Below are 27,993 nucleotides of genomic sequence, written 5' to 3' on the forward strand. Positions count from 1 at the left end.
TGCCCCTCCCAGTTTGTTCATTCTCTCTCTCTCTCTCAAAATTTTATATATACATATGTATAACTATGCATCTAGGAAGGCATTTCAGAAGTACAGCTTAAAAAGAAAAAATTTACAAATGCTGGTTTTCAACATGTCATCAGGCTTTCTTCTCTTAGTCACAGGTAAAAGAGACGGCTTGCCAGGGAATGGTGTGGTTCTTGGTGAATACTCTGGCCCACAAGGTAAGCCAGTTTGTGGGCATAGTGACAAGGAGCAGGAACTCGAATGACACCCTTCAGCAGAAAGAAGAACAAAGATTTTTTAAAACTTTCTATCTAAATTTAATGTTTCAGAGATATCAATTCAGAGGGCTCAAAAAGTATAGATTTAATGTTGAACAATCTTTGAGATCTAAAGGGAAATCCATATAAAAATACTTACCGGCAAATTATAATACATGTGGCATAGTCTGTAAGTGAGATACTGTATCCTATCTGGGGTGAAGCAAACCGTGTCGTGGATGACATTATAATGAGTGGGAGTGACAGTACCGTCTTTCACAGACTGACTCACGATAAAGAAATCATACCTGGAATCACAGAACACATGAATATAGACTATAGCTTATTTTCAGAAGAAAAAGAACATCGCAAACCTACTATCTGATGTGACACAAATGGACAGAAATCCATTGTACAGAGTTTCCTTTATACTTAGAAGCCTGCTTAACTGTAGGGGGAGGATTTGGGAAAGCAAGTCCATAAAGGGCAATGCAACCACTGACTCATGTAAAAATGCTCATGAGATTTCTATAGAAGCATCTGCGCTGACGCCTTGATGCAGAAACTTGAAACTGACACATTGGATCTGGCCACAGGGAAACTCAACTCAGAGTTCTAGGGATGGATGCTTTATGCCCCTCCCCGAGGATCAACGGAACCCATTCACACCCCCTAATAGAATTGGCAAGATCCACCAGGTTCTTGTAGATACCGGATTTCTTTTCTTTTTTTTTTTTTTTTAAATTTATTTATGATAGTCAAACACACAGAGAGAGAGAGGCAGAGACACAGGCAGAGGGAGAAGCAGGCTCCATGCAGGGAGCTCGATGTGGAATTCGATCCCGGGTCTCCAGGATTGCGCCCTGGACCAAAGGCAGGCGCTAAACCACTGTGCCACCCAGGGATCCCTAGATACCAGATTTCTTATGTGTATTACGCTATGCTTTATGTTAATCCTACTTTCCCACCTGCTTTTTCCTTTATCCCTTTCCTGTCTTCTACTAGATTGATCGATGCTTGTCTTTCCTTCCTTGCTCCCTGTCTGCTGGTATGAAGGTCCTGTTTCATTTCCCATCCACGGTTCTACATTAATTCATTTGCACAATCGACAAATCTCTGCTTGACCGGAAGTTCTACCATTGCTCCTAACAACTGAAGAATCTCAGTATGTTTACAATATAGGCTTAAATTCTAAGAGAAAAAAAAGGAAGATAGAAACCTCTAGATTCCCATGTGTATCTGTTCGTGTAATTTTTAAACCGTCTTTAGGTCAATCTATTCTCCACCAAACCACGCAAACCTTTAAAAAAAGGTTTCTATTTCTATTTGAATAAAAGAAAATCTCTATCAAAAACAAAAACATTGAAAAAAATAAAATCTTTAAAAAAAATTAAAAAAAAAGAGAATCTCTAAATAAATAAAGTGGGGGGGGGGCTTACCATTGCCTCTTGGTCACCTCCACATCAATAACTGTTCCTGGAAGTGGGTTTTGAAGTCTTCCTTGAGACTCCACAAAAAATCTGGTGTTTATTCGTTTCTTCACCACAATGAAAGTTAGTTTGACCCTTAAAAGTAATGACAGGTGTCACCAGATGTACTGTTGTACAGAGGCTTTCAGAGTATTGAAGCACCACACACACACAGGATTCCTTAAGAAGAATCTGCGGGAGGTATAGTCCCCCCACACACCAACTTTACTGTCCTAGCTCCATGAGCCTGACTTAAGCAGTAAGAGAGGTTTCTATTCACAGCCACTCACATCTTAGGGGGAGGAACTTCCTCACAAGGTTGGGGCTGCTCCTATCTGTGGTGGGAACCAGGCCCCAGTGACAAGCAGAAGAGAGGCATTCCCCAGCCCTAGGACCTACAAAACTCCAGAATAAAGAAGTTGCCTAAACACAAACCATCACCAGGCTGTGTTTATGGATTTTAATAAGTACCTGAGCTTAACAAGCCCTCCTACATCAAGGCTTGCAGGGAGATTAGAAAAAAGGAACAGGTTCTTAGGGGTTCCCTGGGGAGGACACAATCAGGGACGTTCTAGTTCTCCTCTGTCCTCTGACTTGGGTGTGGACCAGAAAGTCAAAGAATAAATTCCCCATCCAGCAACTGATGCCCTCTGTGCCATGCTCTCTCTTAATTCACAGATCATAACTGTGATATTCCTTTCAGAGACTGAAATGTAGAGTTTACACAATCTGCACTTTACAATTTATATACCCAGAGTCTTTAGGGTACACAGATCTTAAGGAGGACTCAATCTGTGGGACTTCATGATCCATCAGTGCTTGAAGCTGACCATCCCCAACTCCATCCCGATACACAATGATAGCTTGTGGTAGAAACTGATTATGTTTACACCAGAGCTTCAGGGCAGCTGGAAGGAAACCAGAAACACGGGTGAATAAGCCGTAACTCAGAACAACTGGCCACTGCTATTTGTAACAACTTCTAGGTTCATGTTCTTTCAATCCTGTAGTCTCCAGGACACATTCACTGCCTTTTGGTCTTCACGTGAGCTCAGCATTTCTCAACAGCACCACTACAGAAATTCTGAGCCAGATAATTCTTTGTGGGGGCAGAATGGGTGTTGCTGTCTTCTGTAGCATGCCTGGTCTCTACCCGCTAGTTGGAGGCCAGTAGCACCTCCATCCCAGCTGTTATAATGGAGCGTATCTCTAGGCATTGCCAGACGTCTCTGGGGGCACAGTGTGTCCACTGGCAGACAACTACCCAGATGGAGTCAGGCACACCAATCTTGATGGGACACTAACCTTCCAAGCAGGTTTTAAGCCCGTTCACAAGCTCTTGACCCGACTCCTGGAAAATGCACTGAGAGAACCACCTGTTTGGAGAAAAATAAGCTGTCAGTTTGAGATATGAGTCTTAAAATTCCATTATTTTTCATCCTGAGTTAATCTAGGACCTCTGGTGGGGGGTGGGGAGTCACTATGGGTAGCTGAAGATCCAATCAGGAATCCATTCTTTGATGCCTCTGCAGAGATCGAAGCATTGGTCTCTTCTAGTACCCTAGGCATTTATTAAAATTGTGAATGCACACAAATAGGAATATGGAAGCATTCACTAACATTGGTACAAATTACACACACTTTCAATGTGCAGGACTACTGCTGTCTCATGGTGGACACCCAAAATAAATCGCCAGTGTTCCTGGAGATTGCCGCTTTCAGGCTGAGGTCTTAAAAAATGGTTCATCCATAATCATGCTTTATGGGAACCATCTGCTTTGGAGCAGTAATTTTTACTTGACCACTTCCCAACAGATCAAGCAATATCAGTCTCAAGTTTCTATCCCCTGTTTTTTTAATTGCTTTCTTAATTGTATTACAATGACCTGATATAATACATTTGTCTGCTTCTTTTCCAGAATTTACAGTCTACAAGATGAAATCATGGTATGTTCAAATGCTGAGAACAGAGCAGTGGAAATGTTGTGCCAAAAAGCAAGGGTTCGCCCTTCCATGAAGATGGACCGAAGGCGAAGAAGGAAGCCCCTGCCCCTCCTAAAGCTGAAGCCAAAGCAAAGGCTTTGAAAGCTAAGAAAGCGGGGCTGAAAGGCATGCAGTCACAAAAAAAAAAAAAAAAAAAAAAAAAAGATCCACACGTCACCTACATTCCGATGACCCAAGACCCCGTGTCTCCGAAGGCAGCCCCAATATCCTCGAAAGAGAGCCCCCAGGAGAAACAAGCTTGATCACTATGCCATCAAGTTCCCCTTAACTACTGAGTCAGCCATGAAGAAAATAGAAGACAACAATACACTTGTGCTCATTGTGGATGTCAAGGCCAATAAGCACCAGATAAAACAGGCTCTGAAGAAGCTCTATGACATTGATGTGGCGAAGGTCAACACCTTGATCAGCCCTGATGGAGAGAAGAAAGCATATATATGTTCAACAGGCTCCTGATTATGAGCTTTGGATGTTGCCAACAAAATTGGGATCATCTAAACTGAGTCCAGCCGACTATAAATCTAAATATAAATTTTTTCACCATAAAAAAAAAGCAAAGGTTCAAAATTATTTATGAACTGAATGAAATCATTTGGGGAATATAAAAGTCAATGAAAGGGAATAAAGGAAAAGGAGAGAAAATGAGTGAAAATCTCAGTGAGGGTGACAAAACATGAGAGACACCTAACTCTGGGAAACAGGGGGTAGTGGAAAGGGAGGTGGGTGGGGGCTGGGGTGACTGGGTGATGGGCACTGAGGGGACACTTGGCGGGATGAGCACTGGGTGTTATATGTTGGCAATTGAACTCCAATTTAAAAGAATTAAAAATTTAAAAATGAACTGAATGAGAGCTTAATTTCTTCCCATGATTGAAACATTATTTTCCACATGCCCTTCTACCAAAAAAGCAAACCAGTATTATATTAAACTAGAACTGGAACTAGACTGGAATAATTGATGCCATTCATGAAAATAAAAATGGACCCCCTTAAAGAATACTCTGTAATTATACCTAGGGGGCCACAATTCTCAGGAAGCATAAAAATGACTGGTGATGGTTAAACACGTGCTAATGCTCAAGAAACTAAACTGAAGAATGTGCAAACTCTTTTGAAGGTAGGTTCTACTCTAAGCACAGAAAACAAAAGTATCCCTGGAGCAAGGGAGAAACATGAGATATGGAAGCATATCTTCTTCGGCAGATCCATTACATATAGATCTGTGAAGAGCAGATCCTGTACCTATAGGATTCTGATTGTATTCCTAGGTCTGTCTTCCCCATGTGGGGCCTGAGTCCTTCCCCATGTGTTAATGGGGAGACTCACTGATCATCAGAGCCCCCAGTGAGCAGAAATCTAACGCTTGGAATCTGTGACTATTGTATCGCCCCTGTGATTATGCCCTATGTCACAGTTGGCTTTAGGGGAGATTTTCCAGATGGACCTTATCTAATTTCATAACCCCCTGAAAAAGCAAGATAGCAGAAGGGGGAAGAGAGATTTGAAGCAGAACGAGGAGTGTGTGCTCTGGGGGAGCAGGGCATTTGAGAAGGAATATGGATGAAGTCCCAGGAGCTGAGACAGGCCTATAGCTGGCAGCCAGCAAGGAAATGAGGACCTCTGTCCTTCATCTACCAAAAACAAAAACAAAACAAAAAAGGTTCTGCCACAAGTATGTGCACTTGCAATAGGACCTCAAGCCTCCAGAGAGAATGTGGCTTGGCCAACATGGCCAACCTGATGGCTGCCTGACACACCTACACGCAGACACAGGAGTGTCCTCTTAAGCTGCCATGTTTGTTATCATCTGTTAAGCAGCAACAGAAAAATGATATAGATCCTTCCACATCAAATGTATTTGGAGCATAACTTTGCCAGAAGAGGGAGAGAATACCCTGCCCATGGCCCTTGTCAACAAACATTAGTTAGGCCCACCTCTCCTCTTTGGCCTACAGCTAGTTACCATCTACACAATGTCTGCCTACGCCCACTCACTGCGTCAATTCTTGATTGATGCTGGACACGAAGCCTGCAATTGACTTCCGCCGATTTACAATATCATGGAAACAGTCGATACCAATGAACATCGCATTCTGTAACTGAAATTTTTAAAAAAAGGTAAGACATTGAGTTAGAACACAATAGAAGCACAATTAAGCAATTGCGTTTAAGATGGTTGAGTCTTAAATTCCACTGAACACAAGTGAAATAAAGAGAAGGCAATGAAATCCAACGTACTCCTGTCTCCACCTTCCAGAGGGCTCCTCCCATCTTGCAGTTCATCTGCTGGGCAATCTTTGTCGCAATGGTCATCAGCGTCTGGGGTTTGTCTAAGGTCCGTGCCACGACACACTGGCTTGGGGTCGGACAATTGACACACAGGTATTGTTTTATGCCATCATACAGGTCTTTCTTTTCACTGGACAGCACGCAAAGGACCTTGAAAGAAAGCAGCAACAAGACTACCTAAGACATGAAACCACAGTAATGGGAGAAGTGGATGTCACGTCAAGCAAACTACCTAGGTGGAGGAACAGAGTCTGTTCATTCAATCCACAGCTGGCCCAGGAGGGTAAAGGGTCTGGAATCCCATTCCATTCAATAATGGCGAAGGTGAGCATATGGAAGAAGAAAGAGCCTAGGAGCCAGGCACGGGCAATATGCATGAATCACTTGCACTTGCAAAGTCTTTACATCCTGGCTATTCTGTTTCTAGGAGTTCATCATGAAGTTGACACAGAGGGTTAACAAGCACAGACTGAAACGTACCATCATCAGGAACGTCACCACTTACATGATGGGTGCTATGTGAGAGCACTTGCCAAGCATTGTACTTGACTCAGTTAATTCTTCAATAACCTACTGAGATCAAGACTAGTATCCCCATTTTACTAGTGGGGATAAGCAAATAAGCTCAGGAGTTATGGAAACTGTCTGATGTACAGGCAGCAGGGCAAGACTTCTAACACGTGCTCAGACCTCCAACAGGACATGGGATCATAAGAAAGAGCAATTACTGTTTGGTTGCTTTCTAACTATAATGGAAGATCCTCAATGTATTATTTCTAACATGATGATGCTTCTAGGAAGATTTTTTGGGGATAATCCTCAATCAGACTAGGGAAATTCCTTTCTCATTTTACAATTTTCTTTTCACGTGAATGAATGTGGAATTCTATCAAATGCATTTTGTACTTTTTTTTTTTTACATTTCATCTGCAATTATTTTTCCTATAATTCACCACACTAACTGTTTCTTTTTCTGAAGATTGCATTTCAGGCTTACTGTTACCCTAGGCCCATGGTATTCTACTTTTTCTTTTAAGATTTTTAATTTACTTATCTGATAGAGAGTGAGAATGAGAGCTATCACAGGAGGAGAGAAAGAGGCAGGTTCCCCACTGAGCAGGGAGCCTGAAGTGGAACTCGATCCCAGGACCTGAGGATCATGACCTGAACTGAAGGCAGACACTTAATTGACTGAGCGAGCCATCCAGGTGCCCCATCTCCTAATATTTCTTTAACCTCTAGCAAATCTGTTAATCATGAACTCTCCTTGTTCTTAATGTTGCCAAGCCTCCCTCAGACTGTTTTCTTCAATCTTGACAACACCAAGTTTTAACACTTCTTGCTTTCGATCTGTCATTCTGTTTAGTTTCTGCTTTTTGTTTATTTTATTCTACTTTGTTTTGGTTCACTGCGCTTAGTGCGTTAAGGTTCAGATATGCTTTTCTTAAAGCACCTAATCTTTTGCGTACAGATTACACACACACACACACACACACACCTCCATTTATTTATATATATACACATATATAAATATACATATATATTTATGTATATAAATTTATGTATATACATATACACATATATGTATATTTCAATAGCTCAATAAGTCAAGCTTTTAAGTACAAGTGCAAAATCTAGATTCTAATTTTTTCTGTGATGATTTCTGAGTAGTTTCAGAGAGTGATCAGCTAACGTATCCTACAATTTCAGCTTCTGGAATAGCATAGGCCAGTCTCCTCCTAAGAAGAGCTGTTCAAACTGATGAAAACACAGGGACTGTGCCTGTTTGGGGCTCAGCCAGTCTAACAAGGTCATAAAGAGTTATTAGGTTAAGACAGGAAAGAAGTAGGGACCCAGAGAGGTGATCTCAGCAATTGAGGCCACTTTCTCCCAAAGTGTCTGCCCACTCTCCAGTGAACATGGTTGAAAGGTCAGAGACCATGAACAGGCTGACAGCCTCAGAGACAGGAAAGGACAGAAATTGAAGACAAGTCCCTGCCAAAGAAAGGGCACTTGAGATAGATTTTGAGCGTCTACCACTCAAAATTAAACAGATGAGATTTATAACACTACAAAGTAAGACAGCAAGCTGCTGTCAATGGGATGCCAGGGTGGCTCAGCGGTTTAGTGCCAGCCTTTGGCCCAGGGTGTGATCCTGGAGTCCCACATTAGGCTCCCTGCATGGAGCCTGCTTCTGTCTCTCCTGTCTCTCCTGTCTTCCCGTCACTTTCATGAATAAATAAAATCTTTTTTTGTTGTTGTTTTTAAAGGAAGTGCTATCAAATAGACACTTACCATCTGTGTTTTGGAGGAAACATGATTTTCTAAGACAGTTGTATAGGACTGGACTGTATCACTTACTTCAAGCCTAGAAAATAAGTATATATCATCTGTATTCAAAAGGCAAATATGTAACAAATGTTTTATGCAGCCCAATGGAGCACCACATAAAAACAAGGTACAATGTTAAAAAAAAAACTACTTTTAACTAATGGTCGTGAAAGATTTACTTATTTGAGGGAGAGCTTGTGCACATGCACACATAAGGGGAGGGGCAGAGTGAACCTTAAGCATACTCTCCACTGAGCACCCAGCACGATCTGAACCAAAACCAAGAGTCAGATGCTTAACTGAGCCACCCAGGTGCCCTGATAGTTTGTTCTTAAAACAAAAACAAGTTCAATTTTTGGCTTCCTCAGCATGTATCCCAATAGCCAAAACTATATATCCCCAAAGCCTATTTTACAGTTAATTGGAATAGATTAGACTTTGTTTACAAACCTCCATGGTTTTAATACAGTGACCAATTCCTATAATTTAATATCGTCTGACTCCACTTTACCTCTGATTTGAAGATCGGTTGTTATAGATCTTAATTTCAGCTCTACTTACATTTTTGCCTCTCTCATAGCTATGCCCATGGTGGGTGTGACTTTCCGTAGACTCTGTACTAAGGACGAGGCCGCTCCATAATTTCTCGTAGGATAGAGTATTAGCCAATGATCTAGTGACTTCACATTGAGTAAGGGTCCACTTCTGGTCTCTCTCGACCAATCTGCAAACTGTGGATGGGAGTCAAACTGGAAGACACAGTATAAGACTTCAGTTTTTAAAGAAATACCAACAAAGAGCCTTTCTATTGCAAATCCTTGCTACTTCCTACCGAAACATTACAATTTTAAACTTTGGTCATAACTGAATTACATATTCTTTCCTTAAGATAGTGGTAAGTAATACTGGGATTCTATCATGGGTTACTCTGGATTGTTTGGATTCTAGCTATTTGACTCTTAAGGATACACTTAGCATATTGTTATGCCATGATAAATGTCCAAAAACTAACCAAGATAAACTATAGAGTTTACTATATGCCAAGGATGTTACATGCATTCTAATTGAACACCTGCTTGCTCTCCCCTAGAGAAAGGACAAACAGCCCAAGAAGAGAGAGCAGTGAGTTACTGACCTGACTTTAGGTCCTCTGCATGATTATTCATTTGGCCCCAAATGACTACACGAGTAACTAGAACATGACCATTTTGAAGCTGTCTTACCGCTCTTCTTCCTTGAAAAATTCTTACTTCTTTCAAGATCCTTCCCGAGAAGGACATGAAGTTGGTATCAAATTTCAAATCCCAGAGTTGAAGTTCCCGTTGTACCTCCCTATTTCTGAAAGTTAAAATATTTCCACAGAATAGAACCAAAGGAAACAAGCAAAAGTGATGATCCATTTGCAAAATTCTCCTTTAACCTAAGATGCCTTGTTGTTTGTCTTCTGTATTGACATGTTGCAGAGAGAGGGTCTCTAGTACTTTGAAGTCATGTCCTTACTCTCACATTTGTGCTTAGGGTCTTTCTATTTTGTTCTTCCCCTCCAGACCTCCTCTAACTTTGCATCGATGGAACAAATAGAGTTGTTCCCACAAGAGGTCGTTTTCTTCCAACCTGTTGTTTTTTAGTTGGAGAATCTGAGATATCAAGAGTTCTGCACGGGTCTCAACTTCAGGACATACACACAAACACACAGAAGAATAGGACTTACGTTTGTATAGTATTCATCAGTTTCCGTAATTCGTGCTGCCTTTTTTCTGGATCCAACCTCATATGAAGAGCCAAGTCTCTCATCACCCTGTAGTCTTTTCGCATTTTATCTGATAGACCTTTAAAAAGTAAAGAAGATATAGCTAAACAAGCAAGAATAAACATGTATGTGAAGAAGCCTTGATGGTTTTATCTGGAAGAGGAAGAGCCAACGGAGAGAACACAGCTCTGGGTCATTATGGAGTACTGTGAGAAGCCTGTACTTCTACATCGTAACATCTGGGGCTTGAAAGGGGTGGTCTTCTATGAGGACTGCATAAATCTGAAGTACCTGTCAGGTAGCATAGCTCAGGAACCAGCATTATAGGCTTATGGGGTGTGTCCTGTTGGCTCTTTTTCCATTTGCCTTTGCTGATCAACAGTGGCTGAGTTAGGTCGGTAACCTCTGTATTATACTGCTGCTCAAAAGAGGTGAGAAAGAACACTGGTGTGACTGTCAGCAAAGGCTAGTCAAGTCACCTAAATAGGTACAAAAAAGTCTGGATCACCAACAGAGGCCCAGGGTGTGCTAGGAAGACTATTTCCCCAAGTTTAAGAACACGTTAAAGATACTCTTAATAGTCTCTTAATTTAGATGTCCCAGGGATGACCTCTTTTTTCCCTGTAAGCACACATGGCCCAGGAGAACAAGACTCTCATAAACATTGTGTTGGGGTCACTGCACCAGCCTTCTTTAACTTGCTATAGGTAAATGTGGGACCAAGCCTTGAATTATGTATTTCTCACTATAGTACTGCCTTAAAAAATTAAGGATGTAATTAAGAACTTTGAAGAGGATTCCCACATTAATGGGGGACGACAAACCTGGTCACTCCTTGCAGCTGCAATACTACAGCTATTCCAAACATGCCTCCTGCATCATCGAAACTTTTCCGGCAGGAAAAGGCATTTGCCAAGACATCTATCCAGAAGCTCCTATCCCTAGGCTGCAATTCCTGTACAATAAAGTGCCTTTCCTCTCCCACATAAAGTGAAGGTCTGTCATAGATCCTTCCATGCTGATCAGTGAGATCCTCATCAGTCACCAGTTAGCCACATGAATTCTGGTAGGATTGGTTAAGTATCTGGAGAATGTCAAAGGAGTTCCAGAGACAAGAAGACTTCAAATCCAGTGATATCCCAGACGGATCTCTTACAACACCAACTTCTGCATCTCCACAGGAATTTCCTTGTCCCACTTTGCATTACTATGAACGCTTTTCTGCAAGCCAGGATTGTGCTTTTAAGGGCTCATCTATGGATTTCAGGATTTTTATAGATCTCATGACAACACAACTAGATTGCCATCTGTTATTATACTGAGTTCCCACCAGGACATCCCAAGACTACCCAAGTCATTTCAAAGGTCGTCTCAACCAATGACCTTTGAAGTAAAATCTGGAGAATGAGCAAGCAAATATCAGCCTGATATCCCTGTCTGCAACTCCATCAGAGGCTATGTCATCCCAACAATCCCCAAGCCAGCTCCTCACACACAATCTCCCATTGCAATAAGTGATGCCAGCCTCCACTCACTTCCTCAGATAAAGCCAGAGGCTCCTCTTACCATTACTCACTACATTTGAGCCATCAAAAGTCCTCCCGTCTGCCCCGTCCATTCCCTTTCTAATCCAGGTCACCATTGATCACTGATCTAAATAGACTTAAGCACCTCCCCACTGGTGTCCCTGCCTCCCTTTTTACCCACATACAGTGCATTCCCTGTACATTAGACGCACATCTATAATATAAAGTACCCCATTTCATCTATCTGTATAGTGTCACTTAACGGTAAAATCCAATGCGTGTAGGTGGACAGAACTTTATACAATGTGGCTCCCACGTCCTCCTCTGACGTCATATCCTGCAACCCTGTACACGTCCCACCCGCAACTGGGTTTATTTCTTGACAGGACACTCTAGCCTTGTTTGGGATCTGGATACATCATGCCCATCCTGAAAGTGGTGTCTCTTCTCACCAATCTGCACACAGCTTGCTCCTTTCTGACAGTCACATACCAGCTACTCAGAACTTTCTATGACCAGCAGTCTAAGCCACCAGACATTCTCCATAACACCTCTTGATTATTTGCATAGACTTTCCCCAATACATGCTTTCTTCTTGTCTGCCATCTCTCTTCCTGCTACAAGGATGCAAGTTCCTTAAGAACAGAGGACTCAGTAGTCTTACCAATGTATACCCAAGTTGTATAATGAGCACTCATTACATGCTTTCAGGTTAAACAAGTACTAAGCGTGGAGTACAAGTGGGGATGATGCCATAATAGCACCATACCCTTGAATGGCTGTGTACCCTCAGTGCTTCCAAGTAGCTAGGTTTTGGATTCCTAATATAATTTAGGGGGAAAAAAAACCCAGTTTATACTTTTCTAAGTTCTTTCCATTTGCTATAAATATCTCTAATTCCTTGAATTCTCTTTTATCTGCCAAAGCTAGAAAACCAACCTCACCACCTAGTGCATCTTTGTTCATGAAGTTTACTGGTTTCTTTGTGAACAAAGATTGAGGAATTCATGAGTTATGAGATTTAGCACATAAGTGACATCATTTCTGATAGTAATTGTTCATGTTTTCTTTTTGAACCAAGTCCTAGAGAGCTGAAACTTCTACGTAGGTGAAGTCCTCATATCTGAAATCTTGCCATATTTTCTTTTCAACCCAACAATCCATCAACATGTTTAAAACTATCATAGCCACGTCCAAGACTCATGAAAGAGGTCGTATTGGAGCCATTCTAGTTATGTAACATATACACAAGTACCCAAATACATGGACAAATTCATGTAAGTTATAATACCCTCCAAGAGAAACCCTGTAATATATAGATTATGACTTATGATCTAACATATGTGACTATCAGTTATACATAGGAGACATATTTGATTAAATAAGAAAAAAATATTTAGATATACTGAAATAAAAGATTGCATACCTCCCTGTAGTAGTCTACAAAGGTGATCTCAGCACCACCTGATTTCTTAAATTTGGTTCTGGGATTATCCTCCCAATTAATAGCATCCACCCTATAGGTTTTGTTGTTATACCTGTGGAATATTACAATATATGGTATTATTCCTAATGTATTCATAGCATGGGGTCAGGCAAGAATTAAGAGGCTTTAAATACTACTGGTAATTGCAGGATAGATCAGCTTTATTATATTTAATATATTCACCGAGTTGTACACCCTTCAACACAACCCAAAGAAACACCACAACCATGAGCAGTCACTCCTCATGTCCACTCAACTTCCCCAGTCCTTAGATAACGGCTAGTTTAAAGTCCATCCTATACGTTTGCCTACCTGTCCTGTTTCATAGGAATTGAGTCATATGATATGTGACCCTTCCTGACTGCCTTCTGCCACTCAGCATAATGTCTTTTGAGATTCTTTCCTGCTATAGCATATACTTGTACTTAATTCCTACTTATTGCCAAATAAAAACATAGCATATCTATAATGGGATATATTATCTGTTTCAGCGGATGAACATTCACATTGTTTACACTCTTAAGCTATTATGAATAATGTCAGGTCTACAAAATTGGTACATGAATGGCCATAAGTTTTCATTTTTCTTGGGTACATAACCAGGAATAGAACTGCTGGATCATATGGCCACACTATATTTAGCATGTTGAGGAAGTGCCATACTGTTTTCCAAGGAGATCATACCATTTCACATTTATACCAGCAACGTTTGAGGGTTGGTTCCGATTTTTCACATCCTTGCTAACATTTAGTATCTGCCTTTTTAATTTTAGCCATCCTAGTGCATTTCCTTCATGGCTAATAACATTGAGTATCTTTTCATGTGATTATGGATCATTTTTATATTTTCTTCAGAGAAATGTCGATTCAGATCCTTTACCCATTTTTTAAAAGTTATCTTTTGACTTGTACCTGTTCTTTACTTAAATAGATGCAAGTAATGAGATTGAGAGAAAACATTTGCAAGTCACCTTTCTATCTACTGTTTTTCACTTTTGACTTTGAAGAACAAACGTGTTTAATTTGATGAAGTACAATTTATACTTTTCTTTTGTCATCCCTTCTCTGTTGGTGTCCTATAAGGGTTTTGCTCACCTAAAGATTTACTCCTATAGTTTCTTCAAAGACTTTTATACTTTTAACACTTACACTGAGGTCTATTTTGAGTTTATCTTGGAATGAAATTGGAGTTAATTTTGTATATTGTGTCAGGAAGGGCCAGGTGGATACCCAGTGGTCACAGCAATATCTGTTGAAAGAGTATTCCTTCTCTAATTAAACAGTCTTGACACTCTTGTTGGAAAAAAATAAACTGACTATAAACTGACTTGGGACTCAATTCTATTCCAATCTTTTCATCTGTCCTTTTGCCACTGTCTTGATTACTAGCTTTATATGTTTTGAAATTAGGGAGCAAAAGTCCTCAATTTTACTCTTAAGATGATGTTGCTAAACAACTTTCAATCCACACTCAAAGTGTCTGGTCTAAAGGGAGACGAAAAAACTAACTTCAAGTGGAAATTTGCCCATAGGTTCTATATAATTAAGCCCTGATTTTTTAAAACTAGTTAGACACAAAGCAAAAAATTTGGAAGGAATATATTCTGTTATGTGCAGTACAGGGTTCCACAAGATGACTGGATCAGCATTAGGAATTAAGAACGGCGAAGTCTACAAATGACACGTATCACTCTCTCATGCAATAGACCTAGATGAGAAAAGCATGGACTGACTCTGGCCATTGCCAGGTCAGGTCAGCTTCTGAACTTTACTGAGTGGTTTGAAAACTATGGGAACATCTTCTCGGGGTGGGGGTGGTGACCAAAGTAATGGGATAGGTTTGTTGTTTTTTTAAAGCAGACTTACAGTGTAAAAACAATTGACCCGATTAATTCTTTAGAAACTTGCTCAACATCTTCCTTTTTGGTTTGTGGATCACGAAGACCTGTTATTAAATCATAAGCTGTTTGCATTCGGAGCAGTTTATGGTTCACATCAGCACAGAGGGTAATGCTGGTTTCATACTCAAGAATAGAAGTAACGTATCCAGGCCAGATGACCAGCCTGCAAATAGAACACGTTAGATAGGATTATCAAACTCCAAGCTCTGAGTATAGAGCAAGTGTCACAGGGCCCTAAAATTGGCACTTAGGAGTCCAGCCGTTTCATCTCTTATTTTTAGTAAGAAAGGGTCTTTTGAAGGACCTTTCCAATAGAGATTTACCTGCTGTGCTAGTTATACCTAATTTTTGTTAAACCACTTTTATTATCAACCACAGGCTTACACATATATACCTACATATGTATGCATGTGAGAATCTATGGGATTTAGATGTATACATTACAAACATTACATGAAACTATTTTATACCAACTTGTGATCGAAGAACTCAGTGGCCTCTTGCTTGTTATAATAGTTGCGACCAACTTGCTTCAAATTCATCTGCTTCAAAATTCTAAAAATTGAAAAATAAGTTTTGTTGAAAATGTATGAATATTAAGCATTCGGTAATACACATGAGGATACATTAGGGGGAAAAATCTGCCAGCAACTTTGTATTACACATAATAAACAGATGTACCTGGTACAAGTAAATTATATTGTGAGGTAGATATTAAGGTCCATTTATCCTCTGTTTTCCCCTCCTTTCCCTTGTATACAACAAACTGTCATGGAAAGACCATTAGGATGTCCTCCATTCCCAGAAATGAACCAAAACATCTTTTGCAGATTATGTGCCTCCAATTTGGGATATTTGTCCACCACTGTTACTACAAAATAAAAAACCAGTGCATTTGCTCTAAGGAGAAATATGCATAGGCATGCATATTCGATGTATGCTCCTCCTTCCAGGCAGGTCCAGGCACAGGATATGGGGGTAGGCAGGGAGAATACTTAGGATAGGCCACAGAACTTAAACATGTCTAGGTGAGGGGTCAAGTCCCATTTCATCCCCAAGATCCTTTGCCCTCTCAGGATGAGGAGGTGTCAAGAACAGGAAATTCTAGGAGCAAATGTCTATGTTCAATGCCACTGACACATGAACACAGTCATATCTCAAGGAAACTAAAGCTTATAAACACACCTTCTAAAGAGAATGTTGTAATAGCGTAAGCAGTCCGGTGAGTTGGGTGAGAGTTCGCTGATGAATTCAATGGTCAGCTTCACAACCTGGTTTTTCAGTAGGCTGACCAATTCCGTTTTCTGAGATAAAGAAAAAACAGGAGGGTCTAGCAGTCCTTCCAAAGACAATAAGCTCATTATTGAGCCACAAATCAATAGGTCACCTGGGTATGAAACACACCAGTGTGACACATGCAGGGACAATACAAGATTTATGAGGCTAAAGTGAGGAGTCAGAATTAAACATTTACAACTACTTTTTTTTAACTTAAACGAGCCCCTGTAGATGATTCATTTGGTAAATAGATGTTTATTGAAAAAATATTAAGTCCTTCTAATGTTTCTGCTGAAAGATGAGAACAAGAGAAAAACTATTCAATACTTCATCAGCACTTGACCCATATTTGCCATTGAAAATGTAAAAACAGGTATATATTTTGCTCAGATTCATTTTAAGCACTGACATGAGGCAGGAGGGAACATCAGTGACAAGCACACATGGCATGTGGGTTTTGTTACAAATCCCATGGGCAAGAGATCTTCAGGTCTCCTCAAATCATTGTACAAAATTGTATTTGCTTTAAAACAGTGAAGATGTGAGAGGAAGAGAACAAAGGTCAAGAAAATGTCTAGGGTACCTGGGTGGCTCAATTGGTTAAGCATCTGCCTTTGGCTCAGGTAGTGATCTCAGGTCCTGGGATTGAGTCCCAAGTTGTGCTCCCTGCTCAGTGGGGAGACTGCTTGTCCCTCTCCCTCTGCCCTCTTGCTGGTTCTCTCTTGCTCTCTCAGATAAATAAAATTTAAAAAGAAAACATCCAATAACAGTACTTAACCGGCAACAGTAGCTTGTGAGGTAATAATAAAGAGCTCCCATCAAATATATGGCACTCTCCGATAAATGCTTTATGCTGCAAAAGCAATTCTGAACGAACTTTTCCATCCTCGATGTCTGGCAGGTAGTCAATGTTGTACTTATATGTGACCTGCTGGGGGCGGGACGTCACTCGGAAATGGTTTGTGAATAGCTTTACAGGTCTACCCAGCGTGCCTGCAAAAATGAATCCACGTGTCAATAATGAAACAAGCAGACCGACTGTACCTAAATAATGTGGATATCCCAATACTGAAAGCCAAAGTTAGGCCAAACAAGGATATTAACCACCAAACACAAACATTTACATACAGCTGATGTCCAGAGTATGTATCATCCATTTAGAGGAGTCCTCACTCAAGCAGACATTTAGAGAGTTAAAATAGAAGATTAAAATATTTAACAAGAGATCAGAAGAAAGATCTCTAACACAAGGCTTCCAACAGGGGGAGTGGGTGGGGAGCCAGAATAATGTTAATGTCGTAATTATGTTCAGGTTTCTTTTTTCTAAAGTCTCAGTGCTTTCAAAGAGCTGGGTCATTCTGTCTTAGTGGCTATAAAAGGAAGAGAAAAATGGAGAGTCCATCTAGGACGCTCTAATTGTCTCTGTTTCTGCAAAATTGGGTGCCATTACAACAACGTAAGCAGATTAGGAGCTTACCTCCACTCACAGTGATGGGATGAAGCTTTACACACACTCTTAAACACAAACATGCACAGGTTTCACGTGAAAAATTCCCTCATGCTGGGTCGTTAACGGCCAGCATACCTGTTGTGGACTCTCTAACATGTTCCAAGTACTGTCGGGTATCCACCACATGGTCTCGAAAAATGCCCCCAAAACGCTTTCTCTCCTTCAGTGAGGTTGCCTGCAGTCTAGTCGCCAGCTGAAGTTCCTCTACATGGAAACGGATGTGAAAGCCATGAGTGTTATACAATAAAAAAAAAAAAAGGGAGGAAACATAAAACCACAAAGGACAATATTAAACACCAGCTATTGAGTAAAACTAAATTGAGGTCGCTGGAGTTAGGAAAGAGGACTGTCCAGCAATCTAACGGGTATTTCAGTCATTGGTCACCAGAAAGGGGGAATGGGACCTGGAAACCCCTCTGAACAAGACCCCACCCCACATCAGTGGCCGGCCTGGCCAGCCCCACATCCATCCCCATGGAATTTACTTTTGCGCCAGACACTTGTTCGGAGTGCAAGCTTCAAAGCAGAAACTTTGTCCTTAGCCAGCGGCTTTATAGGCCAATCACTTGGCACCTCACTGCCCTCTCAAGAGCACTGGAAAATGCTGACTGAATAAGCAGTTTATTTTTAAGAAGTGCATGAAATTGCCTTTGATACAAAATAACTGAGACGTTCTTTTTATTAACAGCTACTGGAAAAGGCTCTATTTTTTAATTACGTTGAAATATGTATACAGATTTTACGAGGCACCATTTGGAGGACAAGACAAAGCAGTCTTTCAAACACCCTGGAAGAGGGGATTTATGAAGATGATGGAGGAGTAGGGTCCTCACCTCACCAGGTCCTCCCGACTTACCTACAGAACTTCCAAATCATCCTGAACACCTACGAATGTGACCTGAAGTTTAAAGAGAGAACAGCCGGAACTCTACAGAGAGAAAAGTTTTGGCTTCTAACAAGACAAGACAGGAAGAGGGAAGGGGGGAAAAAGAAGGGGGGAAAGGGAAAGGAAAGGAAGGAAGAAGCCTGGGGGCAGGTGGGGGGTGGGGAGCTGCGGGCCAGAGGAGGTGGCTCCAGCCTGGCGGGAAAGCCTGGGCGCCCCTAGAGCCCAGCCCCGGAGAGGAGGGCGTCGGGCTGAACCCCAGGAGGGGCGGCGGAGCCCCCAGGCTCCCGGGGTCACGAGCAGACGAGGCGCGCCCGGGGCAGAGCGCCCCACAGCCCGCGGGCCGAGCTCGGGACAGCGCTGGAGCCGCAGCCGGCGGGGCCTCGGGGAGAAGCTGGGGGCGCGGGGGGCGCGGGGGGCGCGGGGGCAGGCGGGGGCTCCGGGCGGGCGGGCGCTGCGCCTGCTGCCTTCGGGCACCCGCCGCGGCCCCGGGAGCGCGATGCCGGCAGCACAGGCCCCGGAGCCCAGGGCGGGGGACACGGCCGCGGTCCTGCCTCCCCCCGGGGCGGGCGGAGGCGGCAGGGCCCAGGACAGCGAGGACTCCCCGGCGGCCGGCCCCGAGCTGTGCAGGTCCGCGCCCCCACCCCAGAGCACCCAGGCCCGCAGGGACTGGGGACGGAGGGAGTTACGGGGGAGCAGACTCCAGGACTGGAGAGCTGGCCGCCGCCACTGCTGTGTTCCTCCCTGTGTCACCTTGTGCCTGGGACAGGCGGCGCCGCCAGGGGACAGAGGCGTCACAGGACAAGCAACTCCCCCTAAGCCCGGCACCTGGCGGGGGAGGGAGGGCAGGTCCCCAGGTGCACACACCGGAGAGTCAGCACAGCAGCCCCTCCCCCGAAGACCAGCTGGAAGGACGGGGAAGAGCAAGTTCTGGACCAAGCAGTGCTGGAAAGCCCCAGGGGAAGAAGAGGGACTTAGAGTTAGTAGAACTAGAGATTCCCCTCCTTCCCCGCCCCGCTTTTTCCAGTACAACTCGTTTTTATATCAGACTAAAAATTTCCATTTTTTTCCCCTTTTCCCATCTTAACTACAATATTTTACCACTTCATTTTTAACGTTCTTCCTTTTTGACTTTCTTATTTCTACCATTACAGGTCCTAGATATAATTTCTACTTCTAGATTCCACATACTCAGTTTAATAGTGGGAAATTTATGAGCTATGTTTTTTTGTCATTTTTGTTTGTTTGTTTTCTTGGACTCCTTTTGTTCCCCAATGGTGGAAGTTCATACCTTCTAAAACATGACCAGCATGCACCCAGAACCAAGTACTATACCGTGCTGGTTCATTCTATGAGATTATATTCTCTCTTCTTTCCCATTCTGCTCCCCTCTTTTACCTTATGTTTTGGTGGTCAACGTTGGGGCTTTCTACAAGTATTGCTGGTTTATATAAATTTGGGACCGAACATCTTCTAACATACAGAACTTAATACACTCAGAACCAAGAGGATCAGACTCTAGGACCCCTCAAGTAGACTATATTTTCCTTCCACTACAACTTCATCGCCACCATCTCCTATTCCCCTCCTTCCATTTTTTTCTTTTTTTTTTTCCCTTTTCCTCTTCACTTTTGCTTTTTTCTCTTCTCTTTTGCTTTTTCGTTTTTATACTTCTTTGGGATTCTTGGCCTTTTATTTTTTACCACTTTCTTTTAAAGTTTGTTTTTCACTTCAGTGGTCCTTTGGTTTTATTATGTTCTGATTTGGTTTTCATTTTCTAGTCTCTGACCTCGTCAGAGTCATCTAGGGTGAAATTTACTTAGGTCGTGTTTCATATTCTTGCCTTAGCTTGCTAACACCCCCACTCTGCATGGAGCAAAACGACTAGAAGGAAGAACTCACAACAAAAAAGAATCAGAAATAGTACACTCTGCCACAGGACTACAGAATATGGATTACAATTCAATGTCAGGAAGTCAATTCAGAAGCACAATTACAAAGCTACTGGTGGCTCTAGATAAAAGCATAAAAGATTCAAGAGACTTCATGACTGCAGAATTTAGATCACAATGCCAGATTTCAGGTTGTACTACAAAGCCGTGGCCATCAAGACAGTGTGGTACTGGCACAAAAACAGACCCATAGATCAATGGAACAGAAGAGAGTATCCAGAAGTGGACCTTCAACTTTACAGTCCACTAATATGAGACAAAGCAGGAAAGACTACGCACTGGAGAAAAGACAGTCTCTTCAATAAATGGTGCTGGGGAAATTGGACATCCACATGAAGAAGGAAACCAGACCATTCTCTGACACCACACACAAAGATAAACTCAAAAAGGATGAAAGATCTAAATGTGAGACAAGAATCCATCCAATAAATAAAAATTAAAAAAAAAAAAAAGAATCCATCCAAATCCTAGAGGCAAACAGAGGCAACACCCTTTTTGAACTTGGCCACAGCAACTTCTTGCAAGATACACCCATGAAGGCAAGGGAAACAGAAGCAAAAATGAATTATTGGGACTTCATCAAGATAAGAAGCTTCTGCACCACAAAAGAAACAGTCAACAAAGGTTCCTCAAAGAGTTAAAAATAGATCTGCTGGGGATTTACCGCAAAGATACAGATGCAGTGAAACACCAGGACACCTGCACCCCGATGTTTATGGCAGCAATGTCCACAATAGCCAAACTGTGGAAGGAGCCTCGGGGTCCATTGGAAGATGAACGGATAAAGAAGATGTGGTTTATGTATACAATGGAATATTACTCAGTCATTAGAAATTACAAATACCCACCATTTGCTTCAACGTGGATGGAACTGGAGGGTATCATGCTGAGTGAAATAAGTCAGAGAAGGACAGACACTATATGGTCTCATTCATTTGGGGAATATAAAAAATAGTGAAAGGGAATAAAGGGGAAAGGAGAAAAAATGAATGGGAAATATCAGAAAGGGAGACAGAACATGAGAGACTCATAACTCTGGGAAACGAAAAGGGTGGTGGAAAGGGAGGTGGGCGGGGATGGGAGTGACTGGGTGATGGGCACTGAGGTGGGCACTTGATGGGATGAGCACTGGGTATTATGGTATATGTTAGCAAATTGAACTCCAATAAAAAAATAAATAAAAATAAGTAAGAGGATTATACTCTTAAAAAAAAAAAAAAGGAACGGAAAATTCAACTTTGCTTTTCCAGTGCTCATATATTGTTGCAGTGTGAAACCACGAGGTTGGTCATAAAAGTCAAATAAAAGGCAATGATGAAAAAAAATAAAAAATAAAAGGCAATGATGATCATAAAAAAAAAAGAAAAAGAAACAGTCCACCTACAGAATGGGAGAAGATATTTGCAAATGACCTATCAGATATACAATGGAATATTACTCAGTCATTAGAAACGACAAATACCCACCATTTGCTTCGACATGGATGGAACTGGAGGGTATTATGCTGAGTGAAGTAAGTCAATTGAAGGACAATTACCATATGGTTTCACTTATACCAAGAATACAAAAAATAGTGAAAGGAATCATAGGGGAAAGGAGAGAAAAATAGTGGGGAAAAATCAGAGAGGGTGACAAATCCTTAGAGACTGCTAGCTTTGGGAAATGAACAAGGGGTAGTGCAAAGGGAGGTGGGCAGGGGGATGAGGTGACTGGGTGATGGGCACCAAGGACGGCACTTGCTGGGATGAACACCGGGTGTTACACTTCATGTTGACAAATCGAACTCCAATAAAAGAATATACAAAAAATATCGTTAAAATAACCTACATTATTCATAAACCTTGCACCCCTGAATGACTAAGATAGTCCATGCCCTGGGCTACAGAAACTGGTTCTTTTCAAAAGGTTCCTTCTGGAAGATATTATTCCTAGTTAATGATGATCCTATAAAATACCAGAGTCTGAATTTGTACAATAGAAGAGCTTTCATTTTACATACAAGTTTTTTAAATGCTTTTTATCAAATTCACAACCACTCCGGACACAGCCAGCAGTCAAACTTACCACACTCAAATTTCAGGGAGAGAAAACAGCTGGCATCATTCATTAGTACTTGCTACATACAATATGCTTTATTGAAGTATTAAACATAACTCTTCAGACATGATATAGATGAAAAAACGGGTATTTCACTATTGTGTATTCAGATAAATTCATTTCATGGAGTTCATATTATGTATCGTGTTTTATAAAAACATCTATAACATCAGACACCAAAAGCAGAGACAATAGAAGCAAAAATAGACAAGTAGGAATTCTTCAAGCTAAAATGTTTCTGAACAAATTAATGTATCAACAGAATGAAAGCCACTTATGGAGTGGGAGAAAATATTTGCAAACCATGTATCTTATAAGGGGTTAGTTTCCAAAATATATAAAGAACTCCTGAAACTGAAGAGTGGCGGGGTGGGGGGCGACATAATAACCCCCACCTTTTTTTTAAAGATTTATTTATTTATTCATTCATTCATGATAGAGAGAGAGAGAGAGGCAGAGACACAGGAGGAGGGAGAAGCAGGCTCCATGCCGGGAGCCCAACGTGGGACTCGATCCTGGGACTCGATCCTGGGACTCGATCCTGGGACTCCAGGATCGCGCCCTGGGCCAAAGGCAGGCGCTAAACTGCTGAGCCACCCAGGGATCTCAATAACCCCCTTTTTAATGGAGAAAAGACCTGAATGGACAAACATATAGTTGGCCAACAGGTACATGAAAAGATGCTCAAAGTCACCAGGAAATGCAGTTCAAAGCACAATGAGCTGTCACTTCCCATCTGTAAGCATGGCAGTGTGTGTATGTGTGTGTGTGTGTGTGTGTGTGTGTGTGTGTGTGTGTATGAGAGAGAGAGAAAGAGATAGAGATCATTTTTTTTAAAAGACCACAAGTGCTGGTGAAGATGTGGAGAAATTTCAACCCCTTGATAATGCAAAAATGGTACAGCTGCTATGGAAAACAGTATAGAGATTACTCCAAACACTTAGAAGTAGAACCACCATATAGTCCAGCAGTCCTACTTCTGGGAGATTCTTTCAGAGAAATTGAAATCAGAATCTCAAAGATATATTAGCACTCCCATGTTCACTGCAGCAGTATTAAAAATAGTAGCCAAGCCCTGGAAACAACCCAAATACTAACAAATGAATGGGTAAGTTAACATGGTATATCCATACCACAGACTATTATTCAGCCTTTAAAAAAGGAAAAAAGGGGGGATCCCTGGGTGGCTCAGCGGTTTGGCGCCCGCCTTCAGTCCAGGGCCCGATCCTGGAGCCCCGGGACCGAGTCCCGCGTCAGGCTCCCAGCATGGACGCTGCTTCTCCCTCTGCCTGTGTCTCTGCCTCTCACTCTCACTCTCATAAATGAATAAAAATAAAATCTTTAAAAAAGGAAAAAAGGGAAACCCTGCAATATGCAACAACATGACCTTGAGGACACTATGCTAAGTGAAATAAGTCAGTCCTAGAAAGAGACTACTACAGAATTCCACTGATAGGAAACATCTAAAATAGTCACACTCCTAGAAGCAGAGAGTAGAATGGTGGCATTCAGGGGTTGGAGGTGGAAGGGGGAATGGGGAGTTGCTAATCAACAAGTGTAAAATCTCCATCACCCAAGTTCTAGAGATCTACTATTCAACATCATGCCTGTAGTTAACAGTACTGTATCGTACACTTTAACATAGTTTTAAGGACAGATCTCATGTTAACTATTCTCACCATAATTAATAATAATTTAAAACTTAACTGACTGAGCCACCCAGGTGCCCCACTCTTGATTTTGGCTCAGGTCATGATCTCAGGGTCCTGAGATCAAGCCCTGCATCGAGCTGCACATTCAGCATGGAGCCTGTTTAAGATTCACTCTGTACCTCTGCCCCTCCCAATGCTCTTTTAAAACACTTTAAAAATAGGAGCAAGTTAGAGAATCAGACCTGAGGTTTAATAGTTTTAGCCAAACCCTTGGCTAATATACAAGTCTGAGTGCTCACTTGCATAAGGATACCCTTCCACCTAGGCGGAGAATACAATGCAGGCAAGGCTGAGGGGCTCAAGCAGCTGCTCAACCTTCTAGTGCATTGATTTCAAACCCACTCATGTTTCTAGAATTCCTAGTTAACTTGGAGTTATATATGAATGCATTGTCTAAACCTGAAAAGACATTATAATTGAACAATTGGCTAGACTGACTGTTATCCATCTCCACTTTTCCATAAAGCTTTAAAATATAAGGGGAAGAAAACACTGAGCAATTAATTCATTGCAGAAAAGAAAAATAGTTGAGGGCTATACACTCTTTCTATCCTGTCAAACTCTATGGGGATCCTGAGGCTCTTGGCTGGGCTGGTAACACTATGGTGCACCCTCAGATATTAAATCTCCCTGCCCCTCACCATAACCCTCTCTTTCCCCATTGTCACCTGGAGGCCGAGATGCTCTTCTCGGTCTTCTTCGTTGTGCAGGCTTAACCACTTGGCTTTCCGGTTGCAGTGGCCACGGGCTAGGTGGAATTCGGCTGGTTTGCTGGGTCTGCATATTTGAGGGGATAGACATAAAGAGTGCTGTTAATGAAATTTGTCCCTCATCCAAAAATTATTTGCCTGCTATGTGTCCAAGTGCTATCAGGGCATGGAGCATATTCCCTTGTAATGGCTCACACGCCAGTAACAGAAAATCATAATGTATATAACATTAGTATGTTAATGGCCAGGGAAATGAAGTAAAAGAACAAAGTACAGAAAATTCGTGTTATGGGGAAGGTAGGTTTGTGAAGGGGGGCTGGGTGAGTTCATGGGGTATGAAACAGAGCCTCAGGAGGAGGTTGGGACTCAACCAAAGCTTTGGAGGAGAATTACAAGGTTATGGGAGCCACAGGTAAAGAGCAAATTTTCTAAGGCAGCAATGTCCAAGGAAGCATGAGCTGAACAAGGGGAGAGAAGCAGGAGAAGTCACAGGGGTGGTGGGAGGAAGGCCATCTGGAACAATGTGTTCGGACTAAGAAGACAGGAACGTGCACAGGGCATTGGGCAGAGGAGCTGCATGGACTGACTTACTGGTTCTGTGCTGAGTAACCGAAAAAATGACGAGGGCAAATGCAGGAAGACCAGTTAGGAGGCCACTTGTGGTGTTCAGCAAAGGATGCTGGGGGTTGGGGCCAGAGGGGGGAAACAGAGGTGGTAAGACATTGTCAGATGCTAGGATTTTTTTTTAATTGGAAGAGGACAGTATTTTCTGGTTATTTACATGAAGGGTTTTAGAGGAGTCTAGGATGGATCTAGAAGGCCCCAGCAACGGGCAGAATGGGGCTTCTTTAGATGAAAGGAGTGGGGCATGTCGGGGAGACACCTGTGGGGTGTCAGCTGCCTGTTTTGAATTCATCCTCAAAGAGGAGTCCTTGGCTGGAGCCAAGATATTCAGACACCTTTCCATACTCTCAGGATGAAAGTAAAGCCCTTTGCGAGAGTGAAGGCACGTGAGAAGGAAGCAGCTGAGGAAGATCCAGCATCTTCTGCATAGAGGAGACTGAACAGGACTGTGCTCACTGGCGGCGCTGCGGCTCCAGGTGGCGCTGCGGCTCCAGGTGGCGCTGCGGCTCCAGGTGGCGCTGCGGCTCCAGGTGGCGCGGGTTGGGAGGGGAACCGACCACGGGCTCTGCCTCGAGCTCGAGTCCTGGCTCGGCCGGACATTGCGGTCCTGAGGGTGAGGACCCCGGAGGGGACAGGCCCTGGAAGAGCATGGTTCTAGGAGACATCTCTGTGTAGTTGCCTGGAACTTTCTACAGACGAGGACTTTAAAGAAAGGGTCAGGTGCTAACGAGGCAGGGTTTCCCACCACACCCACAAGAGGGCGAACTCCAAAGTTGTCAGAGAAGGGTCCTGTAGTGATCCTTTTCCCCATACAAAGTGGCGGGACCCCATGGGTTCCGGCGCTTACCTGTAGGAGTCAGGTGTGCACACTGTTCTCGCCTATAACATCCCCATCGCACAGGGAGGAACCAGGTGTCTCCTGAACGCTCACCCACCACACACACAGGCACACACACTCCAGAGCTCCTGCAGTCGGAACAGGTCCTCCGTTGACACAACTCACCTTCCTTCCTTCCTCAAGAATGAGGCTGCTCTGGGGTGGTTCACCTACACCCTGCAGCCTAGAGTTCCTCTCCTCCAACCTCACAAAGTCTGATGCTCACATCCATGGGTTCAAAGAGGCTAAAGCTTCTCTCCGAAAGGCCCTGTACCCTACCACGGTCACCAAGTGGATGTAGGACTAGCCTGGCCGCTGAATGGGATGCTCTGGCTGTCAGCAAGACTGGGGCCCACTGGCACCCACCCTCATTTCAATTTCAATTTCAACCCTGCTGGCCCAGCCCCTTCCGGCCCTGCCTCCATCTGGCCCAAATGAGGCCAACCTGGCAGGTTCATAGGGGCTCTGAGTTTCAGTTGGATGGGAGTGGGTGTTTCTAACTGCTATCTTGTCCCACCCGACCTCCCCATCAACCAATCTCCAGATTAACCCACCAGGTGACTTTAGCAAATGACGTGCCCTTGGAGCTCTGGAAACTTAGGCTCTTACCCTTCAATAGTTTAACCAATTCCCTGCTCTTGCCAATACAACTAAATTGTAATTAATGTGATTATCCTTAGATCCAAACCTAGGCTCCTCCCATCATTGTCTCCTGGGTCTACGTCCCTACAAGTGGGTTGCAGTGATGTGTAAGCTTCTAGTTGGGAGTAATTTTTTTTAATGATATTTATTGTGTCAGTCTTTTTTCTTGATTGCTTCAAAGTTTCTGTCATTCTTTGACATTTTTTAAAATCACCAATTCTTTAGTTTTTATAATTGCATTGTTTTGCATTTAAATCCTTCATGTAGGGATCCCTGGGTGGCGCAGCGGTTTGGCGCCTGCCTTTGGCCCAGGGCGCGATCCTGGAGACCCGGGATCGAATCCCACATCGGGCTCCCGGTGCATGGAGCCTGCTTCTCCCTCTGCCTGTGTCTCTGCCTCTCTCTCTCTCTCTCTGTAACTATCATAAATAAATAAAAATTTAAAAATAAATAAATAAATAAATCCTTCATGTACACACTGGATACCCATTTCATTTTAAAATTTTTTTTTATTTTAATTCCAGTTAGTTAGCATACAGTGTTATAGTAGGTTCCACTGGACACTCATTTTAATTAAGAAACTTTTTCTTGAATAATCCTAACCTTGCCTGCTGCTTTGAAGTCCTATCATAATTCTACAGATACCTGTATGCTCCCTTAGCCATAATTCCAAACTCAATTATTCATTG

The 27,993-nt window shown here is 42.5% G+C and overlaps 1 protein-coding gene across 1 annotated transcript; it reads right to left on the reverse strand.

Moving 5' to 3' along the window:
• Positions 1-26,435, reverse strand: LOC112676358 (piwi-like protein 1). Its single transcript, XM_035706759.2, has 21 exons — positions 26,242-26,435; positions 25,093-25,228; positions 24,691-24,712; positions 17,883-18,011; positions 17,076-17,290; positions 16,205-16,323; positions 15,494-15,574; positions 14,985-15,182; positions 13,059-13,170; positions 10,398-10,524; positions 10,068-10,185; positions 9,580-9,694; positions 8,918-9,105; positions 8,321-8,393; positions 5,975-6,175; positions 5,732-5,835; positions 3,038-3,108; positions 2,484-2,640; positions 1,703-1,828; positions 424-571; positions 1-275 (listed from the first exon to the last, which is right to left on the reverse strand). Exons 1-21 carry the CDS (start codon positions 26,433-26,435, stop codon positions 159-161), a joined length of 2,751 nt encoding a protein of 916 aa, XP_035562652.1. The 3' UTR covers positions 1-158.
• Between the last annotated feature and the right edge of the window lie 1,558 nt (positions 26,436-27,993).

This window comes from Canis lupus, chromosome 26, assembly GCF_003254725.2.
Source record: "Canis lupus dingo isolate Sandy chromosome 26, ASM325472v2, whole genome shotgun sequence".
Classification (NCBI taxonomy): Eukaryota; Metazoa; Chordata; class Mammalia; order Carnivora; family Canidae; genus Canis; species Canis lupus.

What these genes read in the sequence shown, in the direction of transcription:
- LOC112676358 (XM_035706759.2), bottom strand. Translation starts at nt 26,435, where the DNA reads ATGCTCTTCCAGGGCCTGTCCCCTCCGGGGTCCTCACCCTCAGGACCG. An exon ending in TTGTAGACTACTACAGGGAG is followed by an intron (nt 10,525 to 13,058) that starts GTATGCAATCTT and finishes TCTTTTGAGCAG; the next exon opens with CAGTATAATACAGAGGTTAC. An exon ending in TTTCCTCCAAAACACAGATG is followed by an intron (nt 6,176 to 8,320) that starts GTAAGTGTCTAT and finishes CTTTCTTTCAAG; the next exon opens with GTCCTTTGCGTGCTGTCCAG.